At 40.0% G+C, this 18082-nt stretch overlaps 3 protein-coding genes across 3 annotated transcripts; 1 reads left to right on the forward strand and 2 right to left on the reverse strand.

Annotated features, from left to right (window-relative positions):
- On the reverse strand, positions 1 to 7366 carry lctla (lactase-like a). The gene is made up of 13 exons (XM_020585647.1): positions 7240 to 7366; positions 6812 to 6972; positions 5634 to 5721; positions 5037 to 5146; positions 4832 to 4960; positions 4651 to 4746; positions 4382 to 4436; positions 4142 to 4303; positions 2295 to 2569; positions 1728 to 1854; positions 1429 to 1628; positions 1287 to 1350; positions 1 to 184 (listed from the first exon to the last, which is right to left on the reverse strand). The coding sequence occupies exons 1-13, from the start codon at positions 7364 to 7366 to the stop codon at positions 69 to 71; spliced, it is 1710 nt and encodes a 569-aa protein (XP_020441303.1). The 3' UTR covers positions 1 to 68.
- Positions 7367 to 10115: 2749 nt separating this feature from the next.
- On the forward strand, positions 10116 to 14537 carry crybgx (crystallin beta gamma X). The gene is made up of 6 exons (XM_020585637.1): positions 10116 to 10159; positions 10534 to 10582; positions 10867 to 10988; positions 12012 to 12147; positions 13133 to 13272; positions 13662 to 14537. Exons 1-6 carry the CDS (start codon positions 10116 to 10118, stop codon positions 13792 to 13794), a joined length of 624 nt encoding a protein of 207 aa, XP_020441293.1. The 3' UTR covers positions 13795 to 14537.
- Positions 13873 to 17826, reverse strand: LOC109951260 (G2/mitotic-specific cyclin-B2-like). Its single transcript, XM_020585648.1, has 8 exons — positions 17800 to 17826; positions 17476 to 17586; positions 16176 to 16454; positions 15941 to 16099; positions 15616 to 15852; positions 14788 to 14928; positions 14603 to 14713; positions 13873 to 13923 (listed from the first exon to the last, which is right to left on the reverse strand). Exons 1-8 carry the CDS (start codon positions 17824 to 17826, stop codon positions 13873 to 13875), a joined length of 1116 nt encoding a protein of 371 aa, XP_020441304.1.
- Between the last annotated feature and the right edge of the window lie 256 nt (positions 17827 to 18082).

Below are 18082 nucleotides of genomic sequence, written 5' to 3' on the forward strand. Positions count from 1 at the left end.
TTAAGAGTCAAGGTCACTGATGTCTTACAAAAACAGAGGATGTGACTATTTGTGTCCATGTGTGTTTCTCAGATGCGTCTATGCAGCAAGAACATGAGGAAGACTGCGCTGAGGAGGATGCAGAGTATGCACACAGTGGGAACCACAATCTCTGTTACCGTCTCCATGTGGCCTATCAATGAATCTGAAACACCGAAATGGCAGCTTGAGTAAAATGTGTAGAGATACCTTCATTTACAACCTCAGCCATAAATCACAAGAAAATGGTCCCACTGACCCAAGTTCACCAAATGGTCAAAGTCAACCAGGGGCCTCAGACCACGAGGGACCCAACAGGACTCCACATCATTTGGATCATCATTTGTCAGAAATTTGCACAACAGTAAAATATCGATTCTGATGTGTTGTGACCCCAATCATAAGGAGAGTCCTTGTGTCAAAATCAGATTTTTAAGGCCGTCATTGGGCTCATTTGTTTTAATGTTATTTCAAATTGTTTCATTTTTTTCTGTCAAGTAATTAACAAACAGAGCAAGGCAGTACTATTCCATCACAGTACTATTATAAGGCTGTAACCAACATTTATTTTCATTATCAATCTGACAGTTATTTTCTTTATGAATTGACTGTTCAATGTAAAAATAGAGAATAGTGAAAATTATTACTCATCATTAAGCCCTGAATCCCATATTCTACCTTTTGTTGTTTGACACACTTTAACTGTACAAAAAAAGACTTCACTGATTAATCAGTTATCGCTAAACAATTTTAGGTCAACCAACTAACCAAGTATATACCGCCATGTATAGTGGGGGTCAAAAGGAGCCCAACAACTCTTTGCCCCAGGTCCCCTATGAGGTTAATCTGGCCATGCAAGGACCTTGAAAACATAAAGGAAAAGAAAACTTATGTAATGTGTTTATTTAATTTCCTTTGTGTATTCTATTATTTTTTTATTTGTTTGCTTTAAATTACTTCTCAGTGTATTTGACTTTTGAATAATCAATTTAATTTATGGCTACATTTCCTAATAAAACCCTGTCAGGAGAATCATGTTAATCTCACACAGCAACATATTGACTCTTATGCCTTAACTCATGCACTGGCCAAGCCTTTTGCATTCCTGTATGCTAATGATTTCCCTGGGATTTCTTTCCTAGCTGGAGGGGTGAAACAAAGAAAAACCCTCTTAGATAGTGGAATAATAAGTTTGAGACAGAAATGTCCTTTGTTTGGCCCCACCTAGCTTCCCACAGGCTATACTTTGATTTTTTTATTGTACTAACCTGCCATCAGGAGCTGGTTACTGGAAGAACAAGTCTCTATGGCTTTTCTCTTCCAACTCTCCATCTGTAAAGACCAGATAAACTCCTGAAGCATATTCTCTTCCAGATGAAATTTAAGGTGGAGTGTATTGATAAAGTTTACCTCTCTCTGACTGGGAAAGCCATTAATGCTGATGATGTGTTTATAGTACTGGACAGAGGCCTTTGGATAGCGCGGTTTGTTCTTGCTCCTGAAGTCCACATAGTAGAGCCCAAACCTCTCAGAGTATCCCTCATCCCACTCAAAATTGTCAAGGAGAGACCAGGCGGTGTAACCCTTCACATTTACCCCATCTTTGATTGCTGTAATAAAGACAATAGAGGAAAACCGGCTGACTCAAATATAAACCAGACACTCGAAGTTTTTCATTAAATGTGTGTTCAACAGAGTTGTTATTTCACCTTTGAGCATTTCATTGATGTAGTCTTTGAAGTATTGCATTCTCCAGTCGTCACAGAGGTCGGTGCAGAGAGCTTTCTCTGACACACCGTTCTCTGTCACATAGATCATGGGGTTGCCGTACTGAGTCTATAAGCAAGACGCCCAATCAGATTCAGGTTAGACACCAGGCATACTCATATATTCATATTACTATGCATATGTATTTAGTTATTCAACATATGTCATGTTTGGTAGCCAATATCTTTATAGGTGCCTCATTAAAATGTGTCATATGAGTTTATGTGAAATTTGTTTTTTCATTACAAACCTAATTTTTAACTCCTATTTCTTTTGGGAAATACACTAATTGGCTTCACTACTGAGAGCTAGATTAATGGAGCCAAAATTGTTTTAGTGTAGCAAAAAGCCTGGAAGCAGGTGGAAACCGCTGGCCTGGGCCTGTACAAAGTTTAAAAATCCTCCTTCCAGCAACTCTAAAGCTTATTAGTACACATGCATCTTTAATCTGTACAAAAACATTAACGTGTAAATGAGAAGTTAATGTTTTCAGATTTGTGTTTGAGTACCTTGACAAAGTTCAACAAGCGTCGGAAGCCCCAGGGAACTGAATAGAGCCATTCAGAGCCAGGATCAGGCCACTGTGGGTCAACCAGCTCAGCAAGGTCACGATCTGTGAAGTAGCTGTCTTCAAGGCCTGATGGGTAGTTCTTCTGGGTGATGTAGCGGGTTGTAAAATGGCCAATTCCCAGGAAGTCACAGGTTCCCTTAATGTAACTCTTCTCCTGAGGTGAGAAGACGGGCAGCCGCGAAGCTCCCACTCCCTGCTGGCCACTCTTCCTGCCTGAATGTTCAACACATTTTGTAGTGAAACTCAGGTATCACCTGAAAAGCTGAATCAGCTGCTGCATGTATGGTCATAACCCACAAATAGAAATTTTCTCTAGTTTGTTTAAAAAAAAAAAAGAAATCATGCAGCACTTCTGAAGAACTGTTATAGTTAGTAAGGGTGTCAGGTGTCATTTTGTCCCATTCTTCCTGCAAGAAAGTCTTAAAGTGCAGAACAGTCCTGGGTCTTTGTTGACAGTTTCAAAACGCGCCACACATTCTCTACTGGGGACAGGTCGGGACTGCAGACAGGCCAGTCCAGCACTCACACCCTTTTCCTCCACAAACAGGCCTTGGTCATGTGCAAAATGAGGTTTTGCATTGTCTTGTTGAAATGTGCATGGGCGTCCCTGGAAAAGATGTCGTCTTGAAGGCAGCATATGTTGCTCTAAAATCTCTTTGTATTTGTCAGCATTAATGGTGCCATGACAGAGGTGCAAGTTACATTTGCCAAGGGCACTGACACAACCCCAGACCATGACAGACCCTGGCTTTTGGACTTGATGCTGGTAACAGTCTGAATGGTTCTTTTCATCTTTGGACCGGGGCACACGGTGTCCATTTGTTCCAAAAAAGACCTAAAATACTGATTCTTGTGACCGCAATACATGTTTCCACTGTGTGATGGTCCATCCCAGATGCCTCTGAACCCACTTGGTGTAGTGCCGTCTGAGGGAATCAGAGAGCAGGTTCATCCAGCTTGGTCTGCACTGTAGAGGGTGACATATCCAAACCCCTTCCTATTTTTCTTTGAGCAACATTGTTTTTAAACATTTCAATCATTTTCTCATGCATACGTTGGCAAACTGGCGGTCCTCGGCCCATCTTTGCTCCTAAAGGGCTCAGCCTTTCTTGGATGCCACTTTTGCACCAAATCATGATGCAGTCACCTGCTGACATCGCCTGTTTCAAATGAAGTCTTCATTTCACTGTTTTACCTCATTACTGGCCCTGAATTAAACTGTCCCAACTTCTTTTGCAATTTGTTGCCAACATTAGAAATGAAGTGAGCGTTTATTTTGAACAAAGAATAAAACTGATCAAATAATTACTGCTGTATTGTTTTCAATGTAATACAGGACACAGATGATTTACACATCACCATTTTCAGCTTTAATTTTGATTTTACATACCGTCCCAACCGCTGTACAACCTAAATGACAAAATACAGTAATTTGTCAGTATGTACCAAAACAAGCCATATGTGCAGCTTTGTGTTTTCCACTTCTGTGATTAAGTTTAGGTTTAGGCAATTACTGTAAAATTATTAAATTTAGTTTAGGAAAACATTGGTGTCATGGTTAACAACCAACTGGTAGATGACGGGTTGAGAGGTTTCCTCCAGTTGAAGTCAGACACTTTTTGTGTTCATTCATTCACCTGACTGCCTTCCTCAGAGGGTTTTTTTTGTGCTTGTCAGGAAAAACTAAACAAATGATTTTAAATGTTTGAACAAACAGCTGTAATTGTTTTTCACATTTTCCAAATATATCATGTTAACAGTTTTACACACACGGCTGTGACATACCAATGTAGTCCTTCATAACCTGGGGGTAGTCTCCACTGAAGATGGGAGTAGCAAACCAGCCTAAATGGAACTGGATGTGTCTCTCAGCTGCTTCAATATCCCTCTGGTTGGTGATGTCCACTGGTTCACCCCAGTCAGCTGTTAGTGAGATCCCAACCAGGCCTGGACACACACAACTTTATTGTCCAACATGTTGGAAATTTATTTTAAACCACAAAAAAAGGGTGGGGTTGTTTGTACCTTTTTGTTTTCTTCGCCACTGTGTGTCATATGTGTGCCAAACTTTAGCATGTGCCTGTTGTGAAGACAGAGAAAGCAACCACTAAATGGGCTTTGTGGTCAAAAGAGAAAAATCATTCAAACTAGGTTTTGACACAGGGCCTGTCTATGCATTTTATTGCAAACAGCAGCTGGTGTGCAGTAAAACTGGGAGTTTTGGTGTTGCCCATGCCTTAGAGCAGACAGAACAACACCAAACAGTACAAAAACCATTGTGTCCTCAGTCTTACCTTGATGATGTGATGTGCAGCTTTGTAAGCTCCTGTTCCCTTCAGCATCAGTCCTGGGGCATGTTCCCCAGTTTCATATCCCTCCACAGCAATTGACTGAAAACACAAGACAACACTGGCCGCTATACAAACACCTGTTCCCAAGACTATGAACGCACCATTTCACTTCAAGCCGACATACCCATGGATTGTTGAAAGTGACCCAGTGCTTCACTCTGTTTCCAAATCTTTCAAAGCATAAACTGGCAAAGTCGTTGAAGTAGTTCACCATGGTTACGTTCTGCCAGCCACCGTATTTTTCCTGTAAGACCTGAACAGTCAGAGTATAAAACTGTATTAGTACCCACACTGTAGCGTTCAGTCAGTTTAGTGAGTTCAGTGCTCACCTGAGGTAAATCCCAGTGGTACAGAGTAACAATTGGTGTAATCTTATTGTCCAGCAGCTTGCTAATCAAGTCATCATAATATTTGATTCCTTTCTCATTGATGTGTTCACCTGAAAGGGTTACAAGTGATAGACGGAATTAATATCAACATTCACCTAATGTGATAAAGCATACTTACAATAGGAGCAGCAAATATCATTTACAATATACAAGTTAACCATTTGGACGACCAAATGTCCAGACAGTTGTGAAGACTGTCCATCACAGGTTCCCAGAGTACAAGCTGATGTCTTTAGATGAGCCAACAATCTAAAACCCAAAGGTATTTAATTTACAACAGAACTGGGAAAAACAGCATATCCTTACATTTAAAAAGATGGAAACAAATGTGGGCATTTTGTTTGGTGAATTACTTAAATGATTAATTGATTTATCAGAATTTTTGTTGATTTTCTGGCAAATGACTAATTAATAAACAAATTGTGTCAGCACTGATCAGAATAAACAGCAAGTCAACTATTAATAATACACAGTAAGCAAAGTCAATCCAATACACTAAATACTGTTAAAAAATATTTTTTTTTGCTAAATATTTACTTTTCAGTCCACTTGGTAAAATTCTGGGCCAGGAAATGGAGAAACGATAATGATTCAACTTCATGTCCTTCATCAAGCCAATGTCATCCTGTATTACAAACAACATAAAAACATTTTCAAATTGCTGCAAGACAAAACCAAAAAAGAGTATCTTTAGCTCTGGTTTTCAAACCTGTTTGTTTTCATGATAGTCTGGAAGTAGTACATCTCATAAACAGAGTGCCATCACATGTAAAGGACAAATTAATTGTTTAACAAAATATCATTTAGCTCTATTTAGGTGTCAGTGAGGCATCTTTTCTATTAGCATATTGAACTCAACATATAATCTCTAATGCTGTGCAGACAGAACACTATTTTAATGGAACATTTTGAGAAATATGTGCAGTAGTTTTGTCGCCAAGAGTTAAGACAAAAGATTATTATCGCTTGTTTCATGTTTGTATATTAATTACGCAGCTGGAGCCATGAGGTTATTAGCTCAGCTTAGCGTAAAGACAGGAGTGGAAACCGCTGTCCAAAGGTGAGAAATCTGATTGGCCAATTAATGCTTTTTTCTTTTATTATTACTTTTGGTCAGTCCAGTTTCTTAATGTTTCCTGGCTGTTGCTTAATGTTGTCAGACAAGGAAGTGGTATCAATTTCATGTAGCTGGTGGCAAGAAAGTGAATGAACAGGTAGCATGTATGGAGAAAATGCTGCACAAAATGTAGAATAATTCCATCTGATGTAATCAGTAAATATCAGCGTAAACAGCAAACGGCTTCAGTGAAGAGCTGGAACGAACTGATACAGTGTGGAATTAAACGGCAAAATTTGAAATTAATATACAGCGGGAATTTCTGGCACAACTTCACCCACTGTCAAAGTATACAAACAAGGGAAACTGGAAAACAAAAGTTGATTTTTACTTATTCTTAATTTCAAATTTAAAACAAAAAGTTTATGTTAAGGAAATCAGCAAATGTAGTTAACTATAACAAACACTAGCAGATACAGTACAGAAGCCTTTTCTCCCCAGATTCTATGGGGACATGGTTGCAGGATAAGTATGAATCAACTCAAAATTTAATCTGGGTGTAACACTACATAGCTAGTATTAAGCACTGCTGGAGGCTTACATGCTTGACTACCTTCTCCTTTTCTGGAGAGGAGCTACATCTTTTTCTACACGTCACCTTGAACTTGTAGTAGCCTTCACAAGAGGAGTCTCCTGTGTCATTTGAAGATATTTTCCCCTTTTTGTGGGAAAATATATCCCAAATGCTCATTCCTTTGCCATCTACATTCCAAGCGCCTTCGGTCTGGTAGGCAGAAGTGCCAGCTCCCCAGGAGAAACCTGCAGGGGAACACAAGCTCAATGGCTCGGTCAGCATGTATGAGAAGCCCCCAGAAAGTGCTCAGAAAACAATGATAGTTTGAGCATCTTCATTAAAACTCCATCCGCTGATGAAGATCATCAGCTACTAAATCCACTTGGTAGTGATGTTATTGTCAACCACTGTTGTCAAGGTTAAAAATGAACTTCCAGTGAAATCAGTGCCTTTGGGGCAACTGGAGAGTTTACTCTGTTGTGGACTATTTAGTATTTTATCATGTGTCCTACCAGTTGGGAACGTGCCGTAATAGAAAGTAGTTCTCTCATTCTTCATCCAGTCAAAGTCTTCACTGGCTAAAACCCATAGCACCAGTGCAAGGACATGGTACGTTGTCAGGATGCACTGCTGCAACATTAGAGCTTAGTTTCTTCAGTTACACCTAGAAACAATTAATGAGCCAGTTTGAATGCAGATTTCACTGAATGCAGATTTAACTTAGATTTGGACAGTTCAGTCTGCTCTGAGTTAGTTAGGTTGAGGACAGTTCACAGAATATACAAACATAGTAATGCAAAGTTAATATTCAGAAGCTCACATTCAGGTGTCCACAGGTCTTAGTAATACCATCCTAAGTCAGTCCCTAAATCTCAGGATCATTTGTTAAATAGCCACTGAAAAAACACCCAATCATTGTCAGAACTCATGGATATGAAAGAAGAATCGCGTTTCATTTCGGCCAGCTGTAAGAAACGCTGACACAAATCGCTATCAGTGACGCTAGGTAAGCCAGCTTGTCCAGGACAGTCAGGATGAGAGACATTTCAAGCTTCTGTGCTGTATATATTCACTGGGGCAAAACCAAGATTCTGAAGTAAAAGTGGGTAAAAAGTGCAAGACTGCCAGTGAGTCCTGCTGTTTCTCTGCCTATATCTGTCCTCTGCTCAGTCTCTATCTAAGCCCCAGCTGCCTTACTCAGAACCACATATAGATGTCTAACCTGCTGCATTTGTGTCCTCTGGAAACTGCTTCAAAATGCAAGAAACATCCCAACGCTTCTGGACCTGGATAGCTGTCTGGCATCACCATCTGGTTCACCAGCAGTGTTAAAAAAAAAACAAGCATCCAATACATTCACTGCTATTCACTGGCCCACTGACCAGCAATACACGCACACGCCTCCACGCACACATTAAATACCACTCCATTTGAGGTCGGTGAAATGTGAACGTAAATGTGCTGGGGCAAACAGATCTTTTGGAAACAGGAAGAATTTTCACACTGTAAGCAAAGTTAATGTGTCAGAGTCTGATTCACAGCAGCTCGTAGCACTGCAGCATGACTTCATACTGGAAAACAGAGCAGACGCTGTTCAACAATCCTCCTCCGTGTCGGGTTCTCCAGTGACAATAAAGCCTATTTATTACATATTTGTTCGCTGTACATTTAATCATGTTAATGCCCAAACCTGCTAATATCCATGGATAGAGCTTAATATACAGTTCTTTTTAGATTGTCCCCTTGACTTACACTAATGCACTGTAATACAGTGTATCACAGTACATAGGTACATATGCTCTTTTCTGTGTTTATTTTTACTGTATTTATTTGTTTTATGCATTTTTAAGCTTTTTTACTTTACAGTCTATTTAGTTTTTGTATATAATTTTGCATTTAAAAAAACCTCTGTGTTGTTTTTGTGTCAAATAGCATGACAGCCTAGAAGTACAAAATAGCAGGAATACCTGTACAGTAAAATATTTTTGTTGTTGTTGTTGTTATTGTGTCAGAGAGGGGCTTTGATGCCTTAGTTTAAGTTTAGAATTATAGCGGAAACTATGTCTTTTTTGTTTTTGTGAACAAAATAATAATAAGGATTTGTTGGACTGAATTCTTAAGAACAAAATACTGCCTCCACACTAACCCGTTTATTTAAAAATAGATTTAACATTTATAGTCAGTGTTGGAGCTGCAGTGTTTGGTCTTTAATAAAGACAAAGACATTCTTAAATATGAAGCAAGCATACAGTATTATAGTAATCCAATAGACGTCTCTATCATTGCTCATGTTGCTCTCATTTTATTGCACTTATGTACATTATTTACTGTATGTTGTTATCATTGCTGCTACTTCTGTCTTCTCTGTACATATGGCGCTGTATCTGTCTGGGAGAGGGATTGTCCTTCAGAGCTCTCCCTCTTCATACTCAAAGAGAGCTAAGAGCAGAGAGTGTCATACTGTATGTTGTTCAGATTGCAGAAATCCCTGCTATATGGATAAGGTTGACTTAGTGTGACTCTCCAGAATATTTAATTATGTACATGCCAGATGCTGTATGTAAGTGTGTCTACATGACATCACCGACAGTGCTCCACAAAAAGCTGGTTTTATTTGGCTGACTCAAAAAATAGCTTTTTGTGGAGCAGTCAGTCATCTTCTTTGGTTTGATTTGTGCTCAAGCATCTGAGGTCAGGTTTTTCCTGAGATGTGTAGGCATGACCTTCAGTATTCATCACATGACTAAAATTTAAATCTAAACCAGAAGGGTAAACCATCAGGTGTGCACAAACATGCAGCCGTCAGAACGGTGAAGTCTGATCTGTGCACTCGGGTTGTGTTACAAAACCACGGGTTGCTGTATGAGAAGCCCCCATTGTCAGTGCAGCACCTCTCAGGGTCATGACCTCTTCAGTGAATACAGTGTGCTGGAGCTGGCCCTGCACAAAGCATGAATACAACCATTATCATAAGGTGCGTTGTTTACAGAGCAGTGCTGTGACAAATGCTGAATTGGTCAACGCTAAAACTGATGGCACTGCACTTTGTGCACACAATTACATGACAGTGTGCAGTTTGTGTGTGTACACAACCTGAACTCTCTGCATGCTGTTTGTATATCTGCATGCACATATAGATTTCAATTGCCCCCTCTGTGTTATTGTATGTTTTTTGTGCTCTGCATGCAGTTACAGTGTTTGCAACTGATGTGTGTGTGTGTGTGCTGTGGCCAGTGGAGACAACGTGAACGTGATTGTGAGTTTAGCATATCACTGGGGTTCAGGCCCCTGACCACCGCTGCAGAACTGCTCTGTGCTTTCTAGGACCTGTTGGCTCACCTCACCTCGTTGTATTTAAGAGGCTTTCTTGTGGCCTCACAGAGCTGACATGAACATCTTTACTAAGGTCCCAGGAATAGCCCAACAAACCAGGTATGTTGAGAGTGGTGTGCAGCAACTGGGCTCACAGAGACAGACCCCCACCAACTTCAGAGGTGTCCAGGTTGGTGGGGTTGTGGTTTCCCCATTCCTCCTCCTGTGTGACACCTCCAACACCAGTTTGCCCAGAATCACCTGGAGAGTGATGATGGTTATAGGAGACATGCACACATACATTTGACACGCAGAATGATGGTTTTCAGTTCAAAAGACTAAAGCACTTAAAACCAGTATCAGTCCTAATTTGTAAAAATTGGTAACAGAAATTGAAAATTATAAAATTGCATGTCATACAAACATAGAGATACAAATTGCTGAAGGATGATTATGGGGAATAATTACTGATTAAAACTGTTCTGTATCTACAGCAAGCTGGGGTCTGTGTTCCAACGTGCCTTCTACGGGTCCAGCGGAAGGGTGAGTCGAACATATGCAGAATTATTTCATTAAAATGTTGGTGTTTTTGAACACATGAGATCTCTACAGATCCAGGGAGAAGACATAGAAGGGGGGAAAAAATTACTTGTTGACTTTGCCATGCAACCCCCCTCTAGAAATATAATTTCTAGGAGAGAAGGAGCAACGGTTTCCTCAAGACTTAAAGTGCCATAAAGCTCCACAGAGCAGTAAGAAATGGAATGTAAACATCACAGTATTTTTATCATATACTGTATTTTTCCATGTGGCGTTTCTGTGCTTAGGTGACTCTTTTTGAGCAAAGGAACTTCGCTGGCAGACGACTGGACCTGAGTTCTGACTGTGCCAGGCTCAGTGACAAGAACTTCCCAGAGAGATGTAACTCTGTGCAGGTGCAGAGCGGAGCGTAAGTCTACACCGCCACCTAAAGTGATCGACAAGTCACTGCAACACACTTTTGTATCTTTCACATAACATTTCAATGGAGCCTAACAGATTTGTCGTCACTTTTTTTATACCACTGACAAAGGGAAACTCCAAAGGTATAAATTATAGTTAATTATAGCAAACACCTAAATTCCAGTGTTTCAGGTGGGAATGTTTTCTTGATCTGTGTTTGAGCAGGATTAAATATACACAAATTTCAGTGAAGCTTGGTGAACAGTTGAGCCTTAGGCAAAGAAATCTTAGTGATCATACATACAGTATCACTATCCAAGATAAGAAACCAAACGGTATTAAATGAGGCAATTTGTGAGGGAAACGATGTCCAGACATCAAGACATAAAACCAGACTGCTGTACATTTTAAGGTTCAAGGTTGGTTTTGTTGTCTTCTGAAAGGAAAAATGATCTTGAATTGAAGGAACTGCATAGAAAATACACAATTCACAAAACTGCACTTAATAGTAATAATCAGAAGAAGAAACATACTCACATTTGCAAACACAGGCCTAAACTCTAATAATCATAATTCCATTTTTTCGAATCCATGTTTCAACAACATTTCAGTGACAATATTTTGACATATAATCTGGAACTGGTTAATAAAACAATATAGTCACTGAAATACTGTTCATATGTAACCATGATGTTTTAACAAATGGACACTTTTCTGCCACATTTAGCCTAGTTTTAATCTACAACTCATCCACTAGCACTAGTTTTGATTCATATTCCAGACAGATAATTGTCAGATTGTGGAAATTTCACCAGACTTCACTGAAATCAGATTTATATTTAATTCTGCTCAAAGACATGTCAACCAAATCTGTGCATACTGGTAATTTTAGATCAGGAGCAGCAAATATCTTTAAATACCTAAATGAAACTGGCAACAAGACTGTGCAACACTGGCAGTTTTTTTCTACTAGTAGCTTTGACCTGTTCACTGTGTGCTTCTTTGACCCTCCTTGTCCACTCTCTTAAAGATGGGTTGGTTATGAGCATGAGAACTTCCGGGGCCGTCAGTACTTGTGGGACATGTCCAACCGGGGAGAATACAGCTGCTATGACAAGTGGTGCGCTCAGGTGGACCACGTCGCCTCTGTCCGTTCTGTCAGACAGGTGAAACACATGTTACATACAGTCACTGCACATGCAGACAGACTCACAAACATGCTAGAGATATGGAGTCAATGTGTCTGTATTGGAGGTTTTGGTTTAACCCTCTGAAGGCACAAGAGCTGCAACAGCAATAGTGACATAGTGCAGTTTTAGAAATGACATGAAGCACAAAGCATGTAAAAAAACAAAAGGCTATAAACCCAATAGTTGTCCAATCTGACTTTTTAAAGAGAAAAAAAAGCTTTGAGTGTAAAATGTGTCGTACCAAGACAACATTTTAGATTACAGTATATTTTATTACATTTGTGAGGTATCATTACAATATGTATTAGATACCTGCTGCATATGTTCATGCAAAGGAAGAAGACAAGAGGTTAGGGAGTAACGATAATAGTGTATTTAAAAACAATAAGGCTTAGATTTAGGTTTTACAACATTTATTGTAATACTTATTGCTGCTGAGTTATAAAAGACTAGGCTAAGTCTGGAATAATTCACTTACCTATTAATTAATAAATGATTAAATGTACATTTGTTTACATTGTTTTTCTGTACATATACAGTAGCTACCCAGGAAGTATTTCATTGGTACTCCAGACGTATAAATGTAATTTGCATGTTGTAATCAAAAAGTTAAGATAAATAATTTGGATTGTTACACACACACACACAAAAACAATTTAAAAAGAAAACCAAAGTGAGGAACTAGAATTATAGATGTATATGTACTAAAAAAAATTCACATGTATTAAAAAAGAAATTTATTTTAGATGGTAAACAAAGAAAAATGCACAATGGTGTTGGACTTCAGAAGAACAGTTAAAAAGGTTTGGTGTGAAAATGTTACATGGCTTAAATTATCAGTATACTGTCAGAAGGTCACTGTTGAGCTCTACAGTAGCTGAGGGTAAAACAATAAGAGAAGGTCAGAAAATCCAGAATACACACACACACTCACTTTTTCCTGTATATTTGTTACTTTCAGGACAACAGCCCTGCCAGAGCTCAGCTGTTTGAACGAGCCGGCTTCTCTGGTAAGAAGATGGAGATTCAGGATGACATCCCCAATCTGATGAGTCGTTACAGCCTCAACAAAATTGCTTCCATCTGCATCCTCGGAGGAGCGTAAGTACAATATGCCATCTATTTGCTCTCCTTCTGGCGAAAAGAGTAAACTGGACTAACACAATGATGTAGCCGGTCTGAAACAGGAGCCGCTGAAAACCTTCTGTACATATACAGTAGTTCTTCCCTGCAGAGCAGCAGTATTTTTGTTTTGTTGGATGTTTGTCAGTACTCCAACTGCACAATACTCGCAAACACTGGATTATTACTGGAATTACTATGCTGTGTTACAGCAAATGTTTCAGGATTCATCAGAGCAGCCACCACCTTGATCAGTTAGTAGTCATACTGCTCAACATTCATGAATTTATAATTAAGATTACAAAGATCTCATCAGTGTTCACTGCTGATTACACACCGATAAAGCTCTTTTGCTTGTGTGTGCACAGGTGGGTGGCATATCAGGAGCCAAACTACAGAGGACCTCATTATGTCCTGGAGAAGCGTGATTACAACAACTTCTCTGACTGGAGCAGCCAGAACAGCACTGTGGGCTCCATACGCAGAATTCGCTTCAACTAAACACCAACATGACATCTCAAATGAAGCCTGTCAGCTTTACATACAACATATTTTAGTAATAAACTGTTTAAAGAACCTCTATGACTTTGAGACAAGTGAAATGACTATTGCCACAACTTGCACCAACTCCTGAAATTTAAAGACAGATCATGGTTATACATAAATCCCAACTAATCTCCTCTGATAAAGACATTGTGTGATGGGTTTATAGTTCAACCAAAGCCAGGTCCCCAAATTTACTCAATGCAGTAGAATGGTTGGCAAATTAGCATATGAATCTAAACAAGGCTGTCAAAAGGAAGACCTGAACTATCTAAAACATTGTTTCAAGAAAAAAATAATAATAACAACTTCAGAAAAGGCAAAGATCCATAAATCCTCTGTACTCCACAATAGTACAAGTGCAATAATGCACAATATTTGGAAACATTAAAATGCATGGAGTACAAGACACAGCTAAAGCACACAATATTCGTTGCCAAATGCAACAGAAGGAGGTAGAGAACAATTACATTTCTACCAAAACAGTAAAACTCTACAAAAGCCCAGAGGATCCAACCCAATAGAGAGAGGTAGAAAATAAAAACAAAAACACTTCTGAGTGTAAGTAGTGCAATTTCTTGATTAAAACCCTCACAGTTAAGGTGCACTGGGGGGGTCCATAAATCAAAAATGATTTTAAAAAAACATTTTATTTAAAAGCAGAAGTTTGTCCATAGATTGTGATCTGTCATAAAGTGCAAGTAAAAAAAAAAAAAAAAAAAAAAAAAAAAAAAAAAAAAAGACTGTGCTTCATTAGCCAACTCACCTGGAACTTTGTTTTCCCCTCATTTAAAGTCACAACATTTTTGGCAATGTGCTGCATGACTGGCTTCAGGTGGGCCTCATCATAAGTAGAGTAGTGCTGCTGTGTAGCCGACTGGGACAAGGCAGAACAATTTAGCACAAGCAGCATAATTATATAAAAAGCAGACACTCGAGGTCCACACTCACCCACGGCAGCCCGTTAAGCAGCAGCTGGGAGAGACACAGGGAAGCAGCAGCAATCTCAGAGGGCCGGTAGTGCACCATGTCATAGTCGAGGAGGGTCAGCTCCATCAGATACTTGGCCAGCGTGTGTCTCTCTACATCACACTAAAACAGAAAAGACTTGTAGTTTACAAAACTTTGCAGTACTAAAACTTGCCTCAGTGTTTGGACACATTAATCTGACCAGTTCTGGCAAAACATTTTTTTCCCCCCGAAGTTTTTCAAAGAGTTTCCTTCAGTATTTGCCCATAATTATTGGGTACAAGCTTAACAGCATGCAAACTCTCATTCAAGGCATTATTTAACCATCTGACAGGAGACTCAGCAGTAAAATTAAAATCAGATAAACAATTTTAGACAAAATAAAAATCTGCACTCCCACTCTGTTGGTATTCAAGGATCTAGAAAAATTACAAAGCTGCATTAGACTCTGACAAGCAGAAAACAAGCCAGCTCTTGTCAGTTTAGACCAAAAGGGCTGGGGCCTGCAAGTACCTAAAACACTGGCTGATCTAATAAGAGACCAACAATTTGCTTCAAGCCGAATCTGTGCACAGTCTGTCCATTGTGACTGCAGACAACTGACGCCTACATGGAGTTTTAAGTGCATTTTGTTGATCCATTTTAAACACTGCAAGGGAGGAACTCTTATCAGGCGACTGATTATTGCAGATTGACCTAAACTGAAAATATTGATCAGATACTATTTACGTACCATGTTTTAACAAAGTGTTAAATATAATTTTGACAAGTGTTCTCAGTAAATCTTCACATCCGGATGGCAAAACTCACATTAGCCACCTTTGAAGCCCGCCTGAGGAAGTGTAATGGAAGAGGACGTCCCAGCTGAAAATTAAGGCTCTTCAAAACCAGCTGCCCCATCTCCAGAATCTCAGACTTTGAAAATGCATTGTCTGTGATGTAGGCAAAGTCGCCGACTTCTGGAGCGTACATCTCCTCATATTTACAGGCCACCAGCATGGCAGTCACACCAACAAGCTGCAGCTTTCTGCGAGAGACTGGCTGGACCTGCAACACATCAGGGAAGGTTTTTTTTGTTTGTTTTAAATAAAACTGAGCTCACAAAAGAAAGAAAAGATAGCGAGAGGGTGCTTACCTGCAGAAAACGGTCCAGGATGGCAACTGTGAGGTACAGAGTCTCCGGCAGCAGCTGGAACCTGGCGTGCACTTGGACCAGCCAGTCGATCAGAAGAGCTCGCATGCGTTCACTGATTTCATAACCCTCCATGTAGTTTGGGCGTATAGCCTGCTGCACCTGTGGAAACAAACCATGCTTTAACACCAGATAAATTAAAAACGAAGCACATTTGGTGAGTAGGGGAATAAATCACCTCCAGGTCATGCAGATAATTATAGATGTCTTTGACATATTCGGAGCAGAGCTGTGGCAGGTCTGCGTCCTGCTTGTCGACATCATGCACAATGAGCAGCGCCTCAGAAAAAGCCTGGGGCAGTTCCTCCTCCTTCATGGACGCATCAGCCGACTCCTCTAAAACTGGAGAGAGTAGCTCTGCAGGTGCTTGAACCTGGACTACTGGAGGCACCACTGCACTGCGTTTTGCATTTAGGTCACAAGATGATTTGGCTGATGATTTGGATGGCCCAGCCCTCTGAGGGAACAGGTCAAATATAGTTATTTTTCCAAAATTAGGTTTCAGGTTTTCTGCTGTACAGCTTGCCTTTGTGAAAAAGAGCATGCTCAACTGTAATACAGGTTTTAACAAATTCCTTTACTTTAGCCCAACCGCAGTAATCTTCTGCAAGCGTATGCTACATGATCAGACACGTTAACATTTACATGTTCTTGATTTGCTCGTACACACACACAGTTTATGTTTCGTAGTCCATGGGGACTTTACATTGACTTACATGCATTTCCTGTAGACTAACCCCAACCTTAACCAGAACCACTACTTGTCTAACCCTGACCCTAACCTTAACCTAACCCTAACCCTAACCCTAACCCATGTTGCCACCCTAAAATTCAATTTCTTGCCCATGGGGACCTCAATTTAGGTCCCCACTGTGAAATGGGTCCTCATGAGTTGGTATGGAGTCAGGAAGAAGTCCCCACGTAGCAGGGAAAACACGTCCACACACACGAATGAGCCCAACACTGGTGATATGCGGTAAGGTCTGGTTCAGTGTTCCAGTTCATCCTAAAGTTGATAGAAGGGTTTGAGGTCAGGGCTCTGTCCAGGCCAATCAAGATGAGGCTGCAGTAACAACTATTCAGGCCATAAAATGCCAGATATCAGAAAGATTACTCAGAATTTTCTAAAGCTTAAGATGACATATGTTAACATTTTTCCACTCCGATACACAATTTTTCATAGAAGAACACCAGCAAATAGTTACAACTGAGAAGCTATGAACAAAGCCCAGTTCAGGGCTCTCTGCAGTCTTGTTGCATACTACCTCAAACCAAGTTAAGCTTGGAAGTCCAATTTTTTCATGCACCCAACTTTGTTTATGGGGCATTGTCATGTTATAACAATAAAGGGTATTCAATAAATTGTAGTCACAAAATGGCAGATGACAATCCCAAATGTAACTAAAACACCAGTAAAGCGGCATGAGGCAACACGAAGACCAGTTCATTTACCACACTGTGTCCCTCCATGATGTTACCTTTGTGTTGACTGCTGCTCCTGGAAAGTTTGTTATCTCTCCAAGAGCAGCTCTCCTCGCAGCTGCTGTGGTTTTACCCATCTTCCCTGGGTTCTCTGCGGGTGGGAGCTGCTAATAGTAGGAAATAAACCCCATAACACAAAGGGAAACAGAAGAAATATTGCTTAAATGTAAAGTGTATCTGCCAGGAAACAATTTTAAAAGCACAAGCGAACAAACTACAGAAGCCAAGCAGGGAACAGGCGGCCATGTTAGCTAACAACGCTAGCTAGCGAGCTAATAGCAACAGCCTCACAACCTAACACAGTATAACAGTTTACTTACCACAGCACGAATTTCCACAGACGACATGTTTCACGTCGACAGCAGCAAGGTGAAAATGTGACTCAAAGAAATGAGACGGATTTATTTTGGCATCAACCAACACAATTTACCTACCTGTAGGTAAATAAGACACGAGCAGGTTTCAAATAGCGCTCCGTGAAATCTGATTAGATACAGCTTTGGTATGACGCTACCAACGTGCTGACGTCAAAGGTACAGATTTTATATCAACATCAGTACTAGTACTACTACTACTAATATTAACATTAGAGAGTTTCTAACC

This window comes from Monopterus albus, unplaced genomic scaffold (assembly GCF_001952655.1).
Source record: "Monopterus albus unplaced genomic scaffold, M_albus_1.0 scaffold372.1, whole genome shotgun sequence".
NCBI classification, from domain to species: Eukaryota; Metazoa; Chordata; class Actinopteri; order Synbranchiformes; family Synbranchidae; genus Monopterus; species Monopterus albus.